The following is a 25,545-nucleotide window of genomic DNA, read 5'->3' as shown; positions in this document are numbered from 1 at the left end:
AATAAAGAGTTGTATGTTGACATGTAGCCCTTGCTTAAATCATTAATATTTTTGAAAAATTAATCTGTGATAAGACAGCTTATCAAGATAGAACCATGTAACTAGAGATGAACCAAACTGTTCACAGTTTTATCTAACTCTGTTTTAATAAAGGCTGGTGACCCCTGTTATAGAGTCTGACAGCTGCAGGGATTATATACAAATATTCAACTATCCCAGAATTAAACCAGGTCTAAATAAAAAAGGAGTGAGTATCACTACAAAGGTTAACTCAGTGGTCCTAATGCTACAGTTTGATATCAGCAAACACCGAGCGCATACATTGATGTGACACCACAGCCATGCTATCATCGCAAACACTGATAACAGCATAAATCGAATTAAATCGGGACTTGATGAGAGCTTCTGAGTATCACTAGAAATATTATATACAGTCGTCTCCGTACCACAGTTTGCTATCAGTAAATAGCGACCATTCACTGTTAGCATAGCACATCCATGTTAGCAGTGTATAAATGGATGGTTTAGCATATATTAGCACAGGTATCAATAAAGGACTACCGTATTAAATACTTTTACTAACCTCAGGCAGACGGACAGGCGCTCTGCAGGTGGGATTGAGCCCCTGTAATTGGTGTCTAGGCGGGCGATTCTGGGATCGACGCGGGAAAGCAGGTCCTCAAACTGGCCGACGGTGATATCTCTGGAATCCGCCGTCATCCAGGCGCAGCTCCTGGAGCAAATGGTGAAACTCACCAAACTGCTCACGCCTCTGGAGGACATGATGGACCCAGGTACGGCGAGGACGTCTTTTACACCGCTGCTCTGCTCTCCACAGTAAATAGAGAAGGGAGACTCTCTTCAAGCGCTAGCTCGACAGCTGCCATCTTGCAAAGATACCGGTCTGGCACAACTTCCTCCCACATCCCTCCCACATTTCCGGTTCACACGCGTCAAAATATGATATTTTGAGGCGCAATGGATTTTTCTTGGACACGCGTAGAGGTGCGAATGTGCACGCGTCAAATTAGGGGCGTTTTGTTCGCGTCCATTGCGTTCGGTGTGAACACACCGTTACATATAAACACGCAGTTACTGTCCCTCTATTTGGAAAGGCAGAGGCTCACGGTGTGATTATTTTACATGTAGTTGTTTTTGTCCTGTGTAATAATATTCAACATTGCTATCAATGTTGAATATTGAGGTTTGTCACATGGAATATAAATGGAGCTGGCACCAGAGGAAAGAGGTTAAAGATATTTAACCAGCTTAAAAAACTACAGCTTAAAAAACTACAGGCAGATGTTGTTTTATTACAAGAAACTCATAAACCTGTCACAGGTTTAAACGAACTTAAAACACCTGAGTTTCCTAACGTGTTTGCAGCCTGTTATAATTCTAGACAACGGGGAGTAGCAATTTTAATACATAAAAATGTTAATTTTACAGTACTCGATACAGTTATAGATCCAGAGGGTAGATTTCTAATTATTAAACTATCAATATTGAACAAAAAACTATGTATTGTAAGTATATACGGTCCAAATGTTGATGAACCCTCATTCTTCCACGGATTTTTTAGTGCACTCTCTGAACACCTTGACTGCACACTCATTCTTGGCGGTGACCTCAACCTTGGACTAAATGAAGACATGGATAGGCTCAACACAACAGGAACTCAGCGCAATTGGCAGTCCACAAATATAATCAAACAGTATATGAGCGACTTTGGTCTTTGCGATGCATGGCGCTCTCTTCACCCCACCAGTAAGGAATATACTTTTTTCTCGCATGTTCATCACTCCTACTCTCGTCTGGATTATTTTTTGGTCAGCAGCTCACTGCTGTGTGACATTTCAGACACTGAGATTCATCCTATAGCTGTCAGCGATCATGCTCCTGTATCTTTAACACTAATGCACAAGAATAACACTACGCCAAGAAAAAACTGGAGATTTAATATATCACTACTTAAAGATGAAGACTTTATTAAATATTTTAAAAAGGAATGGACTTCATATTTAGACTTTAATGACACTCCCGGAATATCTGCTTCTGTTCTATGGGAAGCAGGGAAAGCTGTGATGAGAGGTAAAATAATTTCTTTCTCATCACACAAAAAGAAAGAAGAAAATAAAAATATTCAGGAATTAGAAAAAAACATCAAATCACTAGAAGAAGCCTACGCGTGCAACCAAGATCAGGAAACATTGAACAAAATATGCAAAACAAAACTAGAATTAAATGAAATTATTAATAAAAAAACACAATTCCTTATACAAAGACTACGCTTGCAGAATTTTGAACACAGTAACAAATCAGGTCGATTTCTAGCTAACCAGCTAAAAATAAATAAAGAAAAAACAACTATATGTGCTGCTAAAGATTTATCGGGGAACACAACATATGATCCTGGAAGAATAAACAACATTTTTAGGGATTTCTATGAAACTTTATACTCACCACAAATAAACCCATCTAAAAATGAAATTGATCTGTTTCTTGACAACGTAACTCTTCCAAAATTACTAGACAGTCAAGCAATGGAACTGGATTCGCCACTGACGCCAAGTGAACTCCAGGAAGCCCTGATAAGTATGCCCAATAATAAGGCTCCAGGTCCAGACGGCTTCCCTGCAGAATTCTACAAAGAATTCTGGACAATTTTGGCACCAGTATTCCACAGCATGTTGCAGGAAATCGAGGAAAAGGGCAGACTACCACCAAATATGAATTCTGCCAACATTAGTCTCCTGCTAAAACCAGGCAAAGACCCTTTATTTCCCTCAAGCTATCGTTCAATTTCTCTTTTAAATGTAGACCTTAAAATAATCTGCAAAGCTCTCTCAAAGAGATTAAAGAAAATAACCCCCCTCTTAATTCATCCTGACCAAACTGGTTTCATAAAAGGTCGGCACTCCTCAACAAACACTCGTAGATTACTTAATTTAATAGACTACTCATACGATAAAAACATCGAAACCATAATATTATCTCTAGATGCAGAAAAAGCATTTGACAGAGTTAACTGGAAATTTTTATTCGCAACTTTACACAAATTTGGTTTTGGAAACTCTTTCATAAACTGGATAAGAATATTATACAATTCCCCAACGGCTCGTATCAGAACAAATGACCAGACATCCTCCAGCTTCTGTCTCCTGAGGGGCACCAGACAGGGATGCCCACTCTCCCCTTCACTTTTTGCAATTTTTATCGAACCTCTAGCAGCAGCATTTAGACAGGCTACAACAATTAAGGGCATAAAATGTAAGAACATAGAACATAAAATCAGTCTCTATGCGGATGATGTGTTGCTTTTTCTGCAAAACACACAAACCAACCTCTTTGAGGTAATTACTTTAATAAACTGGTTTTCAAGAGTTTCAGATTATTCAATTAACTGGCCAAAATCTACAGTTCTCCCCATTAACTGCTCCTTCCATAATTCTTCCTCTGCCCCACTGCAATCCGGAAATATTAAATATTTAGGTATTAATGTCTCTCCTAAGCTTTCAGACTTAACTAAACTAAACCACATCCCACTTCTAAAGAAAGTAGAAGGCGATCTGACTAGATGGAAATCTTTACCCATATCACTCATGGGAAGGGTCGCCACTATAAAAATGATGATCTTGCCAAAAATAAATTACTTATTTTTGATGATCCCTAACAAACCATCACAAGATTGGTTCAGATCTCTGGATTCATATATTTCCAAATTCCTTTGGAAAGATAAACCCCCGCGTATTAGCTTAAAAACGCTACAAAGAACCAAGGATAGAGGAGGATTAGATCTGCCTAATTTTCACCAATACTTCTTAGCCAACAGGCTTCAGTTCATCTCAGAATGGTTAAAACATACCTTCTTAGTTGAGCCCTGGCTAGATGTTGAACAGGCACTATGCAAGGATCTAGAGATTTCAGACCTACCATTTATTAGCTCAAACATCAAAAGACATGAATGCTTTAAAAGTATCAACATCAGCTTTTCTCTGACAGCATGGTGGGAGTTTCTAAAAATAACGGAGTCTTCATTAATCCCATGCAAACGTACACCTATCTGGAATAACCCTGACATATTACAAAACAATAATATGATTAATTTCCCAGAATGGAGTTGTAAAGGAATTAAATACTTAGAACATATATTAGAGGGAACAGAATTTATTCCATTTGACAGACTAGTTGCATAATATGGGATCAACAAGACAAGATTTTTAGAATATCAACAAATTAAATCCATAGTAAAAAAAAAATTTAACCTCAGTCAAGTTGAATTACAAACACCACGAAGTGCGGCACATTTTCTTACTCTTAAATACCCCAAATTATTATCTAAAATATACAGAACACTCTCTAAATTAGATGAATCAATATCCCTTCCTATTGCAAAGTGGGAAGCAGATTTATCAGTCAGCTTAGACCAAAACTTCTGGTCTCAGATTTGCTCAAAAACCTTTAAATTAATTAAAAATCCCAGTCTGCAATTAATACAATACAAAATACTACATAGAGTGCACTATACAGGTCATCGGATGTTCAAGATGGGCTTTACATCTTCCAACAACTGCTCACACTGTCAAGGCAATACACCAGACAATTACATCCACGCTCTTTGGTTCTGTCCACCAGTGCAAAAGTTTTGGCGCGAGATATGTGAAGACTTATCAAAGTGTCTGAAATGTAACATTCCAACTTCCCCCTTAGTGTGTTTACTGGGCAGCTTAGATAATGTCACTTCAGAAAAGAATATAGCCCATATGATTTTCACTGCCCTATGCATAGCCAAGAAAACAGTCCTCATGAACTGGAAAAATAAAAATAATCTTAATTCTAACCAATATAGAAATTATCTATTAGATTACATTAGTCTTGACACAGCCTCTGCCACCACATCAGATCAATTGCTCTGGGCTCCTTTTATCAGCTCCATCACCTAGTGGGGGTGGGGGGTCATAGTTTGGTCCCGCCTTCACTGTTGTGATTGGTGTGGGGGTAGGGACAGGCTTAGGGCGTCGGGGGGTTCCCCGGAGGCATCTTCCTTGGGGGGCTCAACCCGGGGTAGCGGTCATGTCCGGTTGGGGGCTCTGTTGGCTCTCAGGTGACTGTTTCCTCGCGGCTGCGTGCAGCGGGGCTAGGGGAGGGTCTGTGCTGATGGACGTGGGTTACTGACCTGGTAGCCTGGCTGGCCCTGGGTGGGTCCGGGATGGGCGTGAGGTTCTGGGGGTGCTCCGTCTCTGGGCTGGGGCCCGGGCCGGGCCTTGGGGGCTTGGGTCCTGGTTCGTGTGTTGCCGGGGTTGTGGGCGGGTGGGTGCATGGGGGCCCAGCCCTGGAGCAGGGTGCCGCCGGTGCGTCAAGCCACCTGGGGGGCTCTTCAACTGGTGGGGGAGATGGTCACATCTTGCAGGAGCTCTCCTCTCTTCAGGAACTCTCTCTGCAGGAGGGGGAGATACAGGAGAGGTGGAGGAAGATCTCAGCCTGGGCGTTTACTGTCTTATGTAGTCTGGAAGATGAGTGGATGGTGGGGTGGGTGCAGTTTTCTCTGTGGTGGGGTTGGGTGGACTGTCCCGGGCTCTGTGGGGCCGGGGGGCGCTGCTGCACTGGGCCCCGGTCTGGTTGGGCCTGGGCCCCCTTTCCCTGGCGGGTCGTGGAGTATGGGAGTGCCTACTGGGGTCAGCGGGGGAGCTGGCCCCAGGGAGGGGTTACCTGCCCCTCCCTTCCTTCCCTCCCCATCTCCAGCTGCCTCCCTCTTCCCGCTCCACCACAACCACCCACACATGCAGGGCCTTGGAGTAGGGGTATGTCACCAGAGTGCAGAGGAGGCTACCCCCCCCGTCCCCTTCTGGCTGCCTCTGCCTCAATTTTATCCCACAACTTAGACATTCACATTATTCACACTCTCATTACACATACATATAGGATCTTGGGGGTGGGCACAATCACGGAGTCCAAATTACCATCAGGGTGTACACCTCACCCCTGGCGTCGTTGCCCACCTCTCAATTTTAAATACACTTAGACATTAAGGGCTATCAGGAGGGACTATGCGCTTACCTGCTGCTCTCTGGCAGGTAGCTCCATGCCCTCCTGGGTTTTAATTGCACCTTAGAACACACATGCATCAACACTACAATGAGCGGGTGGAGGGAGGTTTGGAGTCTTCTCCCACCCCCGTTCTCTGCGGCCTGCTGGAGCGGGAGGGCTAGGAGGAGTTGGCCGTCCGACTGCGGTCTGGGGTGTGGGGCCTCCCTGCTGCTACGGAGTCGGGGTGGTCTGCCTCTCCCCACCGCAGGGAAAAGGGTAACACCACCTGGGTCTGGGTGCAGTTCCCCCCTCCAGGGGCAAGGGTACCTAGACCCGGTTTGTAGAGTACGCTTGGGGAGTGTGATCGTGTGTACAGCGTCTCTTTATGTCTGTCTCCACGTTGGTTGAGTGTGGAGTAAGTGCACATGAGAGCATGAGGGTGGGAATGAATGTTTGTGTCTGTGTGTGCCTGTATGTCTGTGTCTATATGTCAGGTTGGGTATCAGACGCCACCTCTCTGGGGACACCTCAGGCCCTCCAAGGTTTGGAGGCCTATCTCCACCCACCACCACTTCCCCTGCCGGTGGCGGACTCCCTCAGGTGTCGGTGCGTTGGTGGTTCTTTGTGTCTGGGGGTGGGCGTCCAGGTACACACCGGCTCACTCCTTGGCGGCCGCTTATCGGGGCCTGGAGCCTGGGGCTCGCTCGGGCCCCTTCGGAGGTGGGGTGCCCCCGGCCTCTCGGCCTGGGGCTCGGTCACTCAGGCACAGCTGGGGGCCGGCGGAGCTCATGGGCGCATCACTGCAACTCCCCCTGGCTTCTGCTCCGCGGCTGCTGAGTGAACCCTCATCTGGGACTCTCCTCAGCTCTTACTGGAACAGTGGCGCGGCTGCCCCTCTGTTGGTCTTCCATGGTCTCTTGTGTTCTGGGGGCCTCTGGATGTCTGGAGTTTTGATCGCCTCCATACCCGCTTCACACCCTGGAGGACGGGGCTGTGGCCCCCCCACACTCCCTAGCAGATCGTTACATGGAGAAACCTTTGGAATACAAGCGCGCTGATCCACACAGGTATGCACACGGGTGTTCACTGCTCGTAGACCCAAATTACACCTTTCTTGGCCGCTACTTCGAAGCACATCTGTCCTGCGTGCTGCACAACAACATTGAATATTTAGTATTTACTGCTGTTTACACTTAGCTAGATTAATGCGATGGTGTTGTGTTTAGTATGTTGCTTTGTTTTTTTTGCTTGTTTTCTATTTTTCTCTCAACAGGTGATCCAGGAGATTTTTTTTTTCTCCCCCCCTTTCTCACTGTCCCTCTCCCCTTCTGTTTTTCCTTTCCTTCCTCTTTCTTTCTCCCTTTCCTATCCCTCACTCATGTCTGTCCCGTCTGTAACATCTGAAAATAAAATATAATAAATAATAAAAACAAAGATCGACCAAATGGACCAATACGGCAATGCCACGATGATCCATTTGGCAAAGTAAATCCATTGGGTATCCTTGTTGGTCTTCAGACAACAATTCTGATGGCTAAAGAACCAAATGGGACAGGCAAAAAACAAACAAAAAAAAAAAACATTGCTATCAATACATTTTTAAAAAAATGCCTCTCTGTGCAAAATAGGTTTAAAAACGTAAACAACTGTGGGATACTGTTTGTCCGTAATTTGAAGAGCCCAGCGCTGCTCCCGACGAAGGAAAGACCAACTATGCAGGGGAGACCTACCTCGGCACTTGTGCAGGTGAAACCAAAGGGCAGATATGCTTCACCATATTTTCTAGTCTTTGGCTTAGAATGAAGTTGGTTTGGAAACATATTCAGCGATGCTTCATCTCCTGCTTTGCGTTTGTGTAGGCGCCCGGGCTAGCAGTGTTCAAGCATTGTTTTTTTTCCCTTTTCATGCTGCGCCCCCCCCCTGCAATGGCTCTGCGCCCCCCCCCCCCCCCCCCTTGGGGGCGGTCCCCACACTTTGGGAAGGTCTGCTCTAATGAATGATGTCTTGATGTCTTGATGTCCTCTGATGTCTTCTGTTTTTCACAGATACTACATCACCATGAAACTGGTGGTTGTGTCTGCACTTCTTTGTGCAATGCTTGCTCTGATCACTGCTGCTGATCCACCAGGTTGGCTGACATTTTCAAGATTTTCACCAAAACAAATTACATTTTAAAAAATATGTATTATTAAATCCAATTCTTTGTATTCTTTAACGGCCAAGAAAGACACGGCTCAAAGTGGTCTAACTCAAAAATGATCTTTAATTTTACACATTCTGGAATATGGAGACTGAGCAGAGAGACAACATCAGCTTCAGTCTGAAAAAGGAGCCACCAGTCTGATTATTTATATACTTCCTCTACACATCACGCACACTTTAAGTTTCGATCAAACACTCTACTTAGTTTCACTTTTTGCCTGCAGCTCCTGTGCTCTGCAAAAGCATGCAGTTTCCTGTCAGTACTCATGGCTCAGACTCTACTCAGAGACGGCCCTTTTAGACTATATTAAAAACAAGTAACAATAAGCACTAACAATATATTTATTTTATGACAGTATAAAGTCCAACATGTGTACATAGAATCAAAAACAAAAACACGCAATTACAGGAAAAATACAAAATGTGTTTACGGATACAAGAAAGTCATTTACTTGTACTAAAATATTCTTAGCTTCTTTGCTTGTCTTCAGGAGAGCAGCATGTTGAAAAGAGAATCTTATGTACTTGTGGCAGGTATAGCAGCTGGACTAGATATGGCAACCGACACTACCGCTATTTTCACACTCCCATAACTTGGGCTCAGGCTCAAGTAAAAACAGTGATATGGATTTATCATTTACTTTTTCTCTGTTTACTCTCATATTTTCTAAAGCCAGGTTTGGTGACATTTTCTCTCTTTTATTCACTTTGAATTTTCTGCTTTGTGTTGATCTCCACTACAGAGATACTGTGAGTCCATGAATGCAAACTTGGCATCGGTACACAACCTCTGGGAGTACCGGATGATTCAGCGTGTCATTTATCATGCAACTCATACATACAAGACTAGAGGAGGCTGGTTGGAGGCTCTGAGACTCAACAGGTATAATACTCACCAATATACGATACATAAAGTCTGACAGTTACAAATCTGAATCTACTCATCAAGCACTGTACTCTGCTAGTATATTACCAAGCTCACCACATTTCAAATTTTGGGGTGTAGTTTGTTTTTAATGCATTTTTGTCTATTTTTTTGTGTTATGTAGGAGGGTTATTGGTTTTGGATCGATGGAACTCGTTTCAGATACACACTCTGGTGTCACGTTTCGGCTGTGTACAGGCAGGAGAAGGACCCAAATGCAAAACTCACGACAACAAAATAACTCAAAAAGCTGCTTTATTGCAGAATGGCATGGAAAACTAAACTAAACTGTAGTGATGGCCCACTTGAAGCTCAAGCTCCGGTGCCTGTGTCAAAAAAATCAACACACTGCTTCAGAGGCACTGTGTCGAAGCTTGATTCGTTTGGCCAGAGTCACGTGATCAGTGACGTCCGAAGCTTCATTTAGAACCTAACTGCTTCGGTGTCTGATTCAATGGTTTATAAGCAGGTGAACCATTTGCGGGATTTGTGGAGTGTTTTGATGGTTACAGATAGCGAACCACTGATATTTCTATTGAGAGATTTGGAGCCAGCGAGGAATAGAGGAGTTTCTGTTGTGTGGGAGTATTTTTAGTTGATTTTGGTCAATCGGGTGGGTTTTCCAGCTTTGTGTTCTTGTTGTTTGCTTTTGTCTTGTGCGTGTTTATTTTATATGACAATGGGAAAAACTTCAAATGTCAAAAATCTGCTTTTCATAATATAATTATCATTAAATAACTTTAGAAAGACTTCTATTTGACTCTTTACATTTAATGTTATAAAAATATATATTTTATGTTTTAAATAATTTTAAACTGTTAGTCTGCCAAATGTGCAGCAATTTAATTCATTTATTCTCTTTAGGTGATTGGGCCCAGTTAGACTTTATAACTGCATCTCTACCAGTTTCTGTGCACTCCAGCCTCCTCTGTGCCATGTGAAGGGATTTTCCTTAATGCAGGAGAAATTATCTCCACGAAAAGGAACAGGTTCGGCCATCGCACAGTGGAACAAATTTTCTTCTTAAATACAAATGGAAAAGGGTTACCTTAAATGCATCATGTTTTTAATGTACAAGTTTATAAGCATTTTCCTTTTCCATTTCACAATCAATTCTACCCCCAGGTCAAAAATATGTATAGGAAAATTTCCCTAATGTAATATTATTTATAAATACACCCGTCTAGCGATTAACTGCATAAGTACATGGAGGCGTGACCTCACAGCAGAAATATACTCCATAATGTGTTGTACATTATTATATGTATATTATATGTAACGTGGTATTTTTCAATTATTGTATTTACTAGAGATGGCGCTATACCACTTTTTTATGTCCGATACCGATATCATAAATTTGGATATCTGCCGATACCGATATGAATCCGATATAGTGTTTTTTAATCAACAAAACTGTTTTTTAAATATCTTGCTGCATTTTGTATAAGTTCATACTCAAGTTTAAAACAACAACTACACTAAAGCTATTCTGTTATACCTGTATGCAAAAAAAAATATTTCATAGTTCAGCAATACTGATCAATCTAATAAACTTAAACCTGCACCATCCTCCCTATTCTGGTATTTTAAAGAGTACTTAGCATAAATATTAAGCAACCTAACTAATAGGGTTCCAACTCCCAGCAACAACAAAAATAAATAAATAAAAAATAGGGAACCACCCCTCACGCTCCACCTCATGATGCTTAATCGACATAATCAACCTTAATTTGATGCAGTGTGAAAAAAAATGCACAGAAATCAATTATTTTTCAAGCAATATTAAATAGATTCAACATCTTTCTTCAACAAAATTGCAGACTGCACAGATGGTACCTTCCCAAAGGAAAAAGTACTATAGCTTACTAGGGTATATATATTAGACTTAATAGTTACTATATGCAGTAATGGACTTTTATACATTTTACATCAGATTAAAACTTTGGGTGTAAGATTCAGATAAATATTAAATAATTAAAAGCGAGACATTTTAAATGAGAATAAGAAAGAAAAGTATGTCTTTGTGCCCCCTTTTCCCTGTTAATGCCCTATCGACCCCCCTGGCTAAACTTTGCTAGATCCGCCCCTGCACAGTTACCAGCGTCAGCTACGTAGAAAAAGATCCTCGAGTAGAAAGTAATAATAAATACATTCTAACAACAGCTGATCAAGCTTAAACGTGCTGCTGTTGTTCAGCCGCTGGTTTCCTCTTTCTGGTGCAAAGTGGGCCAAAAACAAACAAGAGACACGGACTCGCGACAGAAAAGCCGATCAGCTGATCGTTAAGCAGTTTCATGATTGAAGTAGCAGAAGGAGAGGCAGTCGCTTGTTAAGCTTAACGCAGGAATGCTTTACAAACATTCAGAGATGGACTTACACACTTGCTTTACTTCTCTCGGGGATAACTTTGTCGGAGATGAAATGCCGGGTTGCTAGCGAAGCTCCACATGCTATCCAGACGACCGACAGGTCCCGCATGCCACAGCCGCTCTATCACGTGATGCATACTGCTCCGACGTGCTAACGTTCTGAGGTGAGTTACGGCGTGTTGCAAGTTTTGTGAGGTGCTTTCGTGATATTTAATGGATCGGATTACATTTTTTATTTTTCTCCGATATCCGATCCAGTAATTTAGGTCAGTATCGGACCGATACCGATACGTAATATCGGATCGGTCCATCTCTAGTATTTACCAACATCAAGAAGTCACAAGCAAAGAAAGACCACACCATGGTGCATGTTTAAACAAGGAGAGTTTACTGGTCAAAATTATTTATTAAACAAATAAACCACATTTTTGTCACCCCAAAAAATACACGTTTAAAGCAACACAACGGTGGCCCAATATCAGACAGAACTCCACTCTGTAGAGTGGGCAATCATAATGAAGCAGTTGGTTTTCTTTTGTGGATTCAAGCTGCTCTTCATATTTTTGGCCACCAGATGTCACCAGAGAGGATTGTGTTGAAAAGCTCAGAGTAATGAACCGTGTTTCAATACAAGCTTCAATGCTTCAGAAAGCTTCATTTGGCCATCACTACTAAACTGGGACATGGCTAACTAACACACAGTGCAACACAGCCATGAGGGAGACTACAACACTGACAGAGAGAAACACAGGGCTTAAATACACAGAGGGATAACGAGGGAATGAGACACAGAAGGAGAGCACAGCTGGGAGTAATCAGGCTGGACGAGACAAGGGAAGCAAAACTAGAATCACTCACATGAGACATGGACCTTCAAAGTAAAACAGGAAACACACTGACTGAACTCTAGACATGCAAACTTAACAGCAACTGAGAAGACAGAACATAGGGACCTGAAACATGGGACAGAAAGGCACAGTAGACACAACGTGGACATAACAACGCCACAGGGAAAGAGTAAAACAAAACACAGAACCTCTTAGAAAATAAAATAGGAAACATAATGAAACGCAGACATGACTACATGAACTTGACAACATAACAGACATCTAACACATGAAGGGCAAGGGAGTCTTAACAGGGGTTGGAAGACACAAGGGGAAACTAATAACAAATGAACTAGAAAACCTAATGAGCTTAATCATATAAACATCCAAATAAACTAAACTCAAAACACTGGGTCATAAGACCCAGGATCGTGACATCTGGTGTCATGGAGAGCCTAACAACTCTTGCAGCAAAGAGCACTGCATGCACATGAACTTTACAGGTAAAATAGAGTATTTTGCAGCAAATAATGTTTATGGTTAAAAGACTGTAATGAAACAAAACTAAATATTTCCCTCAGTATAGAAAAGTAATCATCCACTTGATCATGGTTTCACTCATTGTTGATTTATGGTGCTTGCAGCACGCAGCTGTATGAATGACATACCCTGTCACTACCGATACCCATTTGTCTGAGTCAGGAAGTTTCGATTATTGCTGGTCTGGCTTGAAGGCAAATAATCCTTCAGAAGAATCTGTTGCTGATTTACATTTTTACCTTGTTTCTTTTGCTTTAAAGCTTCATTTCCCAGAATGAAATGCTCTTATCATCGCCATCATTAAATAGAATAGAGAACAGACTGTGACAGAATGTTCCAGAGAAAAATACAAAAAAACACGAGACTAGACAAGGACATAAGGGACTAAGCAGGGAAGCTACGGGAGAGGAGGAGGAGGAGGAGAGGAGGAAAGTGTGACCGCCTTCGTCAAGAGCAGAAAATTATAATTTATAAAATGTATATTTGTTACTCTAAGATATGTGACTGTGATGAGAGTACAGTAAAGACAATACAGTCATTGTTTAAGTTCAAATAATGAAGGCTTGGGCTCTGTTATATCTGTTTGATAAATAAAGTTCTACATTTACTTGCCCAACATCTGTTAAATTAATTTATTCATCAAAAACCATGGAGATCATGGAGTTGGCACTAGGGCCACCACTAGAGGGAACTGTGAAGTGCCAAAGGTAATAGTTTACCAAAGGCAATAAAGGAGACCATTTTTAACTTCTATGACAAAAACAGGCATGAATTACAAATTGTTAGTAGAATATCTATATGTTTTTTCCTTATTATAAAGTTCTATGTGATGTGCCCTGGGGCTATAGATGTAAATGATCAGTTTTGCTATAATCTGGCATGTTTGCTCTTGATATGTTTGGTATACTGATGTTCATTAACATGTGTTACCCCTGTTAAACAGGGAAAAGAAAAGAAAAGGCTTCGATGATAAAAATGATTTCTCACGCGTTGTCAATTCAAAATAATGTTTTATCAAATACATATTAAATAAACAGAACTAATTTAAAGTTACATTTGGGTCACATTTTCACTGAATGTCCTCCAGTGTATCAAAACAGAATCCTCTGGGGGCATAAGAGTAGAGCAGAATTTTAGAATTTACAGCCTGAGTCTTGGGGACAAAGTGTAGCCACAAGAAAAAGGTTGGCCAAAGTCAGGTACATGACTTTATACAATGCAAATGTGAAAAACCATTCCAGTTTTGAAGGTTGTCTCATTGTTGCCCCTCTAGTCCAATTAACAATCCCCTCTGCTACTTAACTCGCCAGATCAATGGCCCAGAACTCTAAGTGATTTGATGCTGTACTCTTAAAAAGTGTATAATTCCATATGCATAACGGGGTCTAGTATGTTATCGTATGTGAATGGTGACTTGCAATTTAATTTTCTGGACTCATGATGGGGCTGTCGATGTTAAATTCATATCGAGATGGTATTTCTTTGATTTAGTTGATAATCAGCAGCAAATTCTTTTTTAAATAACAGGATGCAAATGCATGAAGTACTAATGAAGCAGCATGACCATTGATTCTAAAAATTGCTCAAGGATGGCCAACATAAGTTTTTATTACGCAGTTTCAAAGCCCTTTACCTAAAAACAAATAAAAACATGATATCAAACCAGCTTGTCGTACAGCTATCTGACCACATGATGGCATTTGGAGCGACCGTGGCTCAGGGAGTTGGGAATCGCATCTGTAACCGGAAGGTTGCCGGTTCGATCCCTGGGCTCTCTGTCCTGGTCGTTGTGTCCTTGGGCAAGACACTTTACCCTACTGGTGTTGGCCAGAGGGGCCGATGGTGCGATATGGCAGCCTCGCTTCTGTCAGTCTGCCCCAGGGCAGCTGTGGCTACAACTGTAGCTGCCTCCACCAGTGTATGAATGTGAGAGTGAATGAATAGTGGTATTGTAAAGCGCTTTGGGTGCCTTGAAAAGCGCTATATAAATCCAATCCATTATTATTATTATTATTATTATTGCAGTTCAATTCAAATCATCCACTGCACAACACACAACATCTGACGTCCCACCACTGAGATGACGACAACTGTAATTCCACAAAGAAAACAGTTTAACCCTTACATACTGTTTGGGTAAAATTTGAGTCATTTTACTGTTTGGGGTATTTTTGAGGGCAGCAAATGAACCAGAAATATCATCTATTTAGCCTGAAATGTGACTCTAGTTCCATCTACTTCTGTTCAAGTAGTAGATAGTATGTACATAGTATGTAAATTAATGTTACTTCACATTGTTGCAGAAGGAGTCTAAGGATCTTCAGGGATAGTACTTACACTTTTTTTCTCATTAGACTGTATCTTTGTTCATTTATTCTCTACATTAATACTATATACAGAATAAAACTACTAAATTAAAAAATGTTCTTTCCTGGGGTGACCCATATAACACGCAATACACAAAACTGAAAACCTTTTCAAATGTTCTACTATTGTACCGGTGTTACAAATAATAAATTGGAGGAGTTGTTCAAGTTGAAACCTGACCCATGTCCATTAAGATTTTAGATCCACTAGTGTGGGTCAAATCTAGGGAAATTGTGATTTTTGGGAATCTTAAAACTGTGAAACTGTAAATGTTGTTTTTGTGTGTATTTGTTATGGTCAAGTGATGCCAGTGTTCAAGTGAGACCTTGAAACTGTCACGAGAACTCTCTGTGTCCTCATCACATTTGTCCAGGTTCCCACAGAAACAAGGTCCTGGCTGTATTTGAATGATTATGGAGACTCTCCAAGCAGTCAAATAGTAGCACAGCATATGACTGATGATGTGCAGTTCACATAAGGAACAGAGGGCACACAGAAGTCAGAGCTGCCTTGACACAGACACAAGATCTGAAATGGGGTTCTTGTGGTCAGTACTGTTACCTAAGAACAAGGATCTTGGTCTGAATCCCTGCTTGGGCCTTCTGTTGAGAGATTGTCTGTTTCCACCAGGCCACCTGAAGACATGCATGTAAAGTAGTGATTTTAAACTGTCCATGGATTTAAGTTACATGTTTGTATATTACCGTTTCATATTCATCTTGGAACCCTGTCACATTAAGTGGGCATCTGATGATAGGTTTAATCAACACCAATATTTTTACCAACAGGTCAGCTGTATCGTCATTCTACAGATACTGTATGAGTAGGTCTGTCATGGTCCTGGGTCGTTGACCCAGCGTTTTGTGTTTATTCTGATTTGTATTAGTTTAGGGTTGAACCTGTAGTTTGGTGTATTGTCAGCCCTACCTGTGTCTGTCCTTGGTGGTCTGTTCATGTCCCCGTGTTGTGCTGTAAAACAGTCTGGGTGTTTCCTGTTTTACTTTGTAGGTCTGTGTCGCGTTATGCCCATTAGTTCCAGCTGTGTCCCCTCCTGTGTGCCATTTCCTCATTACCTGGTGTGTGTATTTATAGTTGGTGTCTGCCTGTGCTCCTCGTCGGCTTGTCTGCATTCATCCGTGTGTCTCTGCGTTAATCTGCATTCCTCCGCGTTCCATGGTGTCCTGTCTCTGCGTCTCTCTGCCCCGCACCCCTTTTGTATGGTCTCAGGTTTGCTTTTTAGTGTCTCCCAGTTTAGGTTTCTGTTTGTAATTGCTCATGCTGAGTTGCCTGTTTTTGCCACCACCACCACCTGGTAAATAAAACATCACTCGTATCATCAGTTTGCTGTATCTTGGGTCCTCCTTTTCCTCCACACCACACGGCTCCCTCCGCCAGCCGTGACAAGGTCACTGTCACTCCTACAGTGAGCTTTGAGACATTTAACAAATTTTATGAGATGACAAAACTGTACAACCAGTTTTAGGACAGAAACAATGTCTGTAAATGCCTCATGATCATGAATACATTTTATGTTGTGTTTTATAATTAAAAATCACCAATCTGTTAAACAAATCACCAAACACATTTTAGATCTTGGGTAGCACTGTAATGTGATTAGCCCTATTCAAATTCTCCCACACGCCGCAACCTTTGACTGGATAAGTGAAAGTAAATGGGTCCTTTGTAGTACTCTTGCATTTTCTTGCCTCTGTCAGTGCGCCCCAGGGCGGCTGTGGCTACAATGTAGCTGCCATCACCAGTGTGTGAATGTGTGTGTGAATGAGTGGATGACTGAATGTGTAAAGCGCTTTGGGGTCCTTAGGGATGAAGTAAAGCGCTAAACAAATACAGGCCATTTACCATTTCTCTGCACTGTAGGATCTTTACCTCACAATATAAAGGGCCTTGGCAGGACTGTTGTTCTAGGATCAACGTGCAATCCATACAGACAGCAAAGAAGAGCATGTCTACGTCGAGATAGACTCATTACTGTGGTATCATCAATTAGTCAACAGCCTGAGTAACTGTATGAAGGAAAAACTTTGTAAACTGAAGTTCAGAAATTTTACAAGATTTATTGTTTCATCTCGAACACATAATTTTTCATTGTATTAAACGTTAGAAAACAAATGTTCCTAAAAGTTGTCATAATGGTGAAATACATAAAAGTGCCAAATAACTGACGCTAAAACCACAGGTAAGACATTATAAATCAATAAGTCATTCTTATAACAGAAGTGGAAAGAAACACTTATCTTTCCGTGTCTTGAAAAGTCTGCCAACCATGCTCAATAACACTTATTGTTTTAATAATCCTTTAGGCTCCTTTCACCTCTGGTATTTATTCATCACTGATATTTATTTAGACTCTTTTTCTCCAATTGATCTTTCTGAGTTAACTTCAGTAATTACTTCATCCAAACCATCAACGTGTCTTGTAGATCCCATTCCTACAAAAATGTTCTAACAAATTCTGGCATTAACTAATGCTTTAATTTTAAATATGATCAATCTCTATTAATTGGTTACATAATACAGGCCTTCAAGCTAACAGTAGTTCATGTTACTAGTTTAATTTATTACTACTTACAACTAGTTCATGCATTTATAACTTCTAGGCTGGACCGCTGTAATTCATTGTTATCAGTATGTTAAAAAAACAATCCATTTCAAAAGGCACTTTGCTTTTGAAGGCATACAGTCTGCGTTTACAGTTTTGTGTTCCTCATTTCAAAGTTTCATTAAGACTCATCAAGTAGTTGCTAAATGTTAACAGATAAGAAAAGACCTTCCATGTAAACTATGTGGAAGCACCAACATTATTAGCGCCTTTAAAAAGTAATCTTTTCACGGAGCCATGGCAAAAACAACTACTGTGCTTGTAAGAAGAAGGTAAAACTGAGGGTTATCTTCCAATTTAGACACTCTGAGATAGTATAAAAAGTTCAGCAATCATTTCAGCTGTCACCTACATATGTGTCTAAAAACCCCAGAACATCAGCCAAGGCACCATTGAATCACTTAGCATAAAAAGGGCTGTTGTAGAGTTGTAGTGTTCAAGTAACAGACTTCGAACTTGAAAATCAAGAAAAACTCGGACTCAGCAGAACAGATGAAACCAGAACAGTAATTATACATTTACAGGCCATATTTTTATACTGGTAATAAGTTAAAGCAGCCCTGCCTCGCAGCCTGGATTCACACCAATTTGCCTACAGAGCAAACCAATCCATGAAAGACGCCATAGCCACAGCACTCCATGCTCCATGCAGCTTTTAATACCATCCTTCCACAAAAACTGGTGGTCAAGCTACAGGACCTGGGGTTTCCATACAGCACCTGCTTGTGGATCAACAGCTTTCTTTTAGGCCGTAGACAGAGAGTGAGAGCTGGCCATTGCACATCCCCAGCCCTGAGTCTCAGCACTGGCTCACCCCATGGCTGTGTGCTCAGTCCACTGCTCTACACTCTCTACACACATGGCTGCACTCCTGCCCACCAGAGCAACACCTTTGTGAAGTTTGCAGAGAATACCACCGCGGTGGGGCTCATCTCCAGGGGTGACCAGTCTGCTTACTGAGACAAAGCAAAGCAGCTGTCATCATGCTAAGGCCAATAACCTCCTCCTCAACACTTAAAAGACCAAAGAACTCATAACAGACAACAGAAGAAAAAGACAGGGATCCCACCACTAATCATTAATGGGGACTGTGTGGAGTGGGTGTCAAACTTTCGCTTCCTGGGAGTCAACATAGAGGAGAACCTTTCCTGGAGTGTGAACACCTCCGAGCTGCTGAAAAAGGCCCAACAGAGACTGTCACACAGAGACTGCTGGTGTCCTTCTACAGAGCCTCCTTTGAGAGTGTACTAACCTATTGCATATGCATTTAGTACACTTGTAGGACGGTGGCTCAGAGGAAAGCACTCCAAGGGGTCATTAACACCGCCCAAAGGATCACTGGCTGCCCTCTCCCCATGCTGGAAGAGCTAGACTATACCTGCTGTCTTAAAAAAGCTCAAAATATTATAAAAGATACCTCACACCCTGGCCACTCCCTGTTTGGACGGCTGCCCTTGGGCAGACCGTAAAGAGCAATTAGTGCAAGTAGACTCAAACACAGTTTTTACCCAACTGCTATAACATTTCTGAATACTGCTACTAAAAAAAAAAAAATGTCCATCAGGTCACTCTTGAAATGATCTATGCACTGACTGAAGCATGTGTGTGGGAATGTATGTAAATGTTTGCTCATACTATTCTTATTAGCACTTTAAGTATTTTATTTTTTAATTTTATTAAATTTTATTGTTTTTATTTATATTTTCATATTTCTATGGTCGATGCACTGATCGGACACCACTTTTAATTCCGTTGTACCTGCAACAAGGACAATAAAGACATAAAAAAAATAAAATAAGGATTAAACTACTAAATACGTAAATTTAATTTAAAGAAAAATCAGGTAAAAAAATCAGCTGGGTCTCTGTTCATAAATTCAACAATAGGCTTCTAGACATTTAAGTAATCTTGAGGACAAAATTGCAGGAAGATTTTTCAATCAGAAAACGATGTCTAATGCTAGGTGAGTCAGTTTTGTTTTCTCTAATGTTTTCCTTACCATAAAAAGTTTAGCAATAACTAAAAGGACAGGTCTAAGTCTGTGACTGGCAGATAAAGTCATTATCATGGTGATCATCAGTTAGCCAACAGCCTTGGTTTAATTTCAAAAGAAGCGGCAGCTTTTGACACATTCTTTGAAACCACAGTTTAGACATTGTTTCACAAGACTGTTGAATTTCTCCCTAACTAATCAATTCGACTGTGGGAACAAATGCTTGTGAATGTCTGATGATCATTATTAAAGCACCGAGAACACATTACTCCAGTTTCACCCTCTCTTTCTGAGGGGGTGAAACTGCTGGTTTATTGTGTATTTTTAGAAGTCTTTGATACCTTTCGTTTCATGGGCCTTCAGATCAGAACCCCCAAACCACTTTCATGTATGCCAAAGAAAAGCACCAAATTCTATTTACATTTGCGAACCTCAAACAAACAACAAAAAAGAAGTATTTTGGATTTTGCACTTAAAAATTACAGTTAATTGAACACTAACTGTTATAGAAATATGAAAAAGACCTTTCTTATAGTACTGAGTTCCCTAATGCTCACTGTGGGGACTTCTTGAAATGCATTTCAGATCTTGGACGGCTGGGATAGCACTTCTGTCTCATTCCTTTTTTCTTTTTCTTTTTTTTTTCTGCCTGTCCCGTTTGGTTCTTTTGCCATCAGAATTATCGTAAAGGCGAAGAAAGATACCCAATGGATTTACTTTACCAAATTGACCATCCCAGACTTGCCGTAATGGTCTATTTGATTCACCTTTTATTGTTTATTTTATTTATTTTTTTATTTTCACTTGCTAGATACGGGACAGACTTGAATGAGGAAAAGAAAAAGGAGAAAGGAAGAGGGGGAAAAAACAGTGGAGAAGAGGGATGGGGATAAAGGGCAAAAAAACAAAAAACAACTAAATAAGCAGACAAAAAAATATACATATATCAATCACCTGGATCACCTGTTGAGAAAGAAAAGAAAACAAGCAGAAGAACATGAGAGCAATACAATAAACAACAATGATATATGGGAATATTTTTCTTTCTCTCCCTCTCATTGTTTCTCCCTGTCCTGACCCCCAGTCATGTCTGTCCAGTCTTTAAAAAACAAAAATAAAATAAATACATAATTATAATAAAGGTCAATCAAATGGACCAATATGGCAAGGCCATGATGATCCACTTGGTAAAGTAAATCCACTTGGCATCTTTCTTGGCCTTCAGACAACAATTCTGATGGCTAAAAAACAAAATAAAGAAAGAAAGCCTTACATTAGGGAGAAAAACACGTCGGGGGAGAGGGTCCTCGGTTCTCCAGTTAGATTGTACTTCACGGCGTCATGTTTTGCCATGATGGGGTTATTATTGGAGTAAATGGATGGCTGGAGCCTCTGCTCGAAGTGTCTCTTATCGCTGCGAGCGGGTTCACATTGCAGTGAACTGAGAAAAACATGGAAGGATACCTTTTGCGTTAGCATGAGAATTTTAGGGACGTTACAAATCGTCGCTATATTACGAGTAGGGAGTGAAAACGGGTTGAAGACCAAGCAGACATGGAGCACAGAGAGAAGAGTAACTAGACGTGAGACGTGGAATGGGGGAGGGCAAAGTTACAGAAAGCTAACGACTGAAAAGTAAGAACATAACCAGTGTTGGTCAAGTTACTTGAAAAAGTAGTCCTGTTACTTTACTGATTACTTGAAAAAAGTAATCAAATTACAATAACACATTACTTTTAACGCATCACTGCCCATCTCTGAATTTGACATAAGCAGAAAACAATAAAGTGACTCAAAACCATGAAAATCAACAAATCCAAGAACATAACTGATCAAAAACGCAGCACACAGACCCAGTACTGTGACAGATCTGTCTCCATAAAAATTTTCTGGTGAATGTCTGTCAAAGATACAAGACATCGCTTATCAGCTGAGGCACTGGTCTCATTTTATCTTTTTCTTATTGCATGTCTTTTCCAGAAATGCTAAGGAAAGAACTGGCAAGAATTGGTCTACTGAAGAAACATTCTCATCATGATTACTGTGAGAGCAAAACGTCAGAAATTATTTAGGATCTTCATAATAACGCTGATTATTTAATGTCCATAAACTCAGCTTCTCCTTTGTTTTATGGGTTTTTCTTTCTTTCCTGAAAATACTTTCTTAAATATATAAAATGTTCTCCATTTATACTATGGAGTGTTGACCAGTGTTTGACTAGTTGTTGACTAGTAAAATTAAGTGGGCAGCTGGAAGAAGTAGTCAGCATTTGGCAATAATTTTGGTTTTGGTTGAGAAAGAAAGAAGTGCAGTAAAAGTCTGGCCAGCATGAATCACATAATACACGTGTCATTTTTTTTTCAATGTTAGTTCCCTGTTTTGAAACTACAAAGAGACAGAATATAAGCCGTGATCTCAGAGCTGTTCAGCACCTTGTTCCAACCTTGGAAGGCTGAAGCTACTGACTGAACAGACAAGATATTCTACAAAAGGTTGGCTGAAAACTCAGATTCTTTCTGTGCTTTGTTTAATGAAGTGCTAATAACTTTGGGTCTTTTGTTGTTCACAGAGATACTAATTATCACCATGAAGCTGCTGACTGTGTCTGCACTTCTTTGTGCAATGATCGCTCTGACCACTGCTGCCAGTGAGTATTGTAGTATAATATAGATAATGTATATATGTGTGGAATCAATAATACAAACAACATTTATAATATCAATATTATAAATGGAAATTTACCACTAAAAGTTATCAAAATTATAATTTTTTTGGGTTCTTCCAGATGAAGTGGGTAAGGATGGGTCTGAATCAAATCCCCCAGGTTGGTAACAATTTTCCTCTCAGATTATTGTCATGCTGAAGAGCACATCTATGTCCTCACTTGTATGCTTGTATGTAATGTATGTATTCAAATGATATGTTTCACCAGTGAGAAAATAAAATATTTATAATTTATGTATACATATACATTTATGTATACATATATATATATATATAAAAAAAAAAAACACCCAGCACGCCCCTGCGGGCGGTTTATCCTTCAAGCTCGGGTCCTCTACCAGAGGCCTGGGAGCTTGAGGGTCCTGCGCAGTATCTTAGCTGTTCCCAGGACTGCGCTCTTCTGGACAGAGATCTCCGATGTTGTTCCCGGGATCTGCTGGAGCCACTCGCCTAGCTTGGGAGTCACCGCACCTAGTGCTCCGATTACCACGGGGACCACCGTTACCTTCACCCTCCACATCCTCTCGAGCTCTTCTCTGAGCCCTTGGTATTTCTCCAGCTTCTCGTGTTCCTTCTTCCTGATATTGCTGTCATTCGGAACCGCTACATCGATCACTACGGCCGTCTTCTTCTGTTTATCTACCACCACTATGTCCGGTTGGTTAGCCACCACCATTTTGTCCGTCTGTATCTGGAAGTCCCACAGGATCTTAGCTCGGTCATTCTCCACCACCCTTGGGGGCATCTCCCATTTTGACCTCGGGACTTCCAGGTTATACTCGGCACAGATGTTCCTGTACACTATGCCGGCCACTTGGTTATGGCGTTCCATGTATGCCTTGCCTGCTAGCATCTTGCACCCTGCTGTTATGTGCTGGATTGTCTCTGGGGCATCTTTACACAGCCTGCACCTGGGGTCTTGCCTGGTGTGATAGACCCCAGCCTCTATGGATCTTGTGCTCAGAGCTTGTTCTTGTGCTGCCATGCCATATATATATATATATATATATATATATATATATATATATATATATATATATATATATATATATATATATATATATGTGTGTGTGTGTGTGTGTGTGTGTGTGTGTGTGTGTGTGTGTGTGTGTGTGTGTGTGTGTTTGCGGGGGTATAAAAGTTTAAGCATATACATGGTTTGAAAGACAATTACTTTTTTGTAAATAGCAACGATAATTGATGTTTGAGTATCTAAGTAGTCTTTGCTTGTCCTCAGGAGAGCATCTTGTTGAGAAGAGATCTGCATGTTTTAGCCCCTGGGGTTGGACTAGATATGGAAACCGATACTTTCACTTCTTTCCCCATCAACTGACTTGGGCTCAGGCGCAGGTAAGAACAGTGATTTCGATTTAGCATTTCTCTCTGCTTTAATACTTTTCATATCAAACTTGGTTTGAACTAGACCTTTTGTCCTATAGAGACACTGTCAGTCCCTGAATGCAAATCTGGCGTCTGTGCGCAACCTCGGAGAGTACCAAGCGATTCAGAGGGTCATACTTAACGGTGCTCGTAATCATGTCCCTACATGGATTGGAGGCTCAGATGCTCAAGAGGTACACTACTCAATATTAGACATTAGTTCTGACACTAGAAGATATGCCTGCCTATCGACATTATTCTCTGTTATTTTTGTGTGTTTTCTAGGAGCGTTATTGGTTTTGGATCGATGGAACCCGTTTCACATATGCAAACTGGTGTCATGGAGAGCCTAACAATGTCGGGGGCAGAGAGAACTGCCTGCATATGAATTGGACAGGTAAAACTTAAAAGAAAGTGTGTGAATTCATTTTGAGGGGAACAAAAACTGTTACAGTATCCACATTTTCTCAAAAAATGCTTATCATTTGGTGTGATAAATAGCAGTGACTTACAGGAAAATAATATGAATTATAAATTTTATTTTTAACAGAGACAAACTTTGTGTTTTACCATAATGAATAAAATAGATTGCTGTATTTCACGTCTTTAAATTTAAAGTAAATTTACATAGTGCTGTGAAAGTAGAGTCAAAAATGAATATTGACAGGTGCTCCTGCTATTATGCAAACTAAATATTTGTGTCAGTATAGACGTCCATGTGAGCATGGCTTCACTTAATGTTCATTTTTGGTGCTTACAGGAAACCTCTGTATGAATGACATACCCTGTGACGCCAGATACCCATTTGTCTGCGCCAGGAAAGTCAGACGATCTCTGGAATGAAGGCTTGGTTCACCGGTCTTTAGAGCAAATAATCTCATAAATCCAGTTTAAAATGTTTCTCTTCTTACATCTTTACTTCTTTTAGTTCACCGCAACGCTACATAAGGAATGAGTTGAAAAATGATGCAACCTGTAGTTGGATTGTCTCTTTTAATAAGAACAAACTGAGTGTGTAATGGAAAGAATGCTTTAAGCTTTCACTTTACTTCCATGAATGAACATCATCTTCATTATTAAACCTTTAAGCATTGAATCAAACTGGTCTCTGAGTCTTTGTCACATTTTCATGGGAATACTTCAAAAGATTCATAGACATCCAGGCATAAATCCACCATTTTCCAAATACCTGATGCAAATTCAAATTTCTGTGCTCACATGATGTAGAAATTAAATATTTTCTTTATGGAGTCCTGGCCTGACAAGTTAGCTCTTCTGTATTGTGCCATCTGCTTATCTAGAGGTTATTTTGTTTCCCTGATGTATAAAAATCATGGCAATCTTCCTGGCACCTAACAGTGTACACTATATTACTCTGTTTACATTAGGGGACCTGTTTCATTGGATCAATTTTTGGCACAGTGTGTTTTGGGGTTTAAAAGTCATAAGCGACATTGTGTTTAGAGAAAAGGATTCTTAACTGCTCCGATACTCCTGACACATATGGGATCATTAAGGGTTTTTCCTTAGGTCCTTCTCTCCTGGATCGGCTGGAGCTTTCTTTTGGCGCC

The 25,545-nt window shown here is 40.8% G+C and overlaps 1 protein-coding gene and 1 pseudogene across 2 annotated transcripts; both read left to right on the top strand.

The window, feature by feature from the left end:
- The first annotated feature begins 6,684 nt into the window (after nt 1-6,684).
- LOC146673655 (ladderlectin-like) lies at nt 6,685-13,047 on the top strand (annotated as a pseudogene). Its single transcript, XR_014910345.1, has 7 exons — nt 6,685-7,773; nt 8,073-8,155; nt 8,721-8,839; nt 8,973-9,112; nt 9,279-9,371; nt 12,772-12,863; nt 13,002-13,047. The product of XR_014910345.1 is annotated as a ladderlectin-like (transcript).
- Nucleotides 13,048-22,320: 9,273 nt separating this feature from the next.
- Nucleotides 22,321-25,060, top strand: LOC146673654 (ladderlectin-like). The gene is made up of 7 exons (XM_085402299.1): nt 22,321-22,362; nt 22,440-22,517; nt 22,656-22,694; nt 23,832-23,944; nt 24,034-24,168; nt 24,260-24,371; nt 24,735-25,060. Exons 2-7 carry the CDS (start codon nt 22,457-22,459, stop codon nt 24,815-24,817), a joined length of 543 nt encoding a protein of 180 aa, XP_085258425.1. The 5' UTR covers nt 22,321-22,362; nt 22,440-22,456; the 3' UTR covers nt 24,818-25,060.
- The last annotated feature ends 485 nt before the right edge of the window (nt 25,061-25,545 follow it).

Source organism: Rhamphochromis longiceps, linkage group LG3 (genome assembly GCF_057381845.1).
Source record: "Rhamphochromis longiceps isolate RC_006_pf linkage group LG3, R_longiceps_female_GT1.1, whole genome shotgun sequence".
Lineage (NCBI taxonomy): Eukaryota > Metazoa > Chordata > Actinopteri > Cichliformes > Cichlidae > Rhamphochromis > Rhamphochromis longiceps.
The sequence above is the reverse complement of the archived record's forward strand: the minus strand, read 5'-3'. Positions and strand labels throughout refer to the sequence as shown.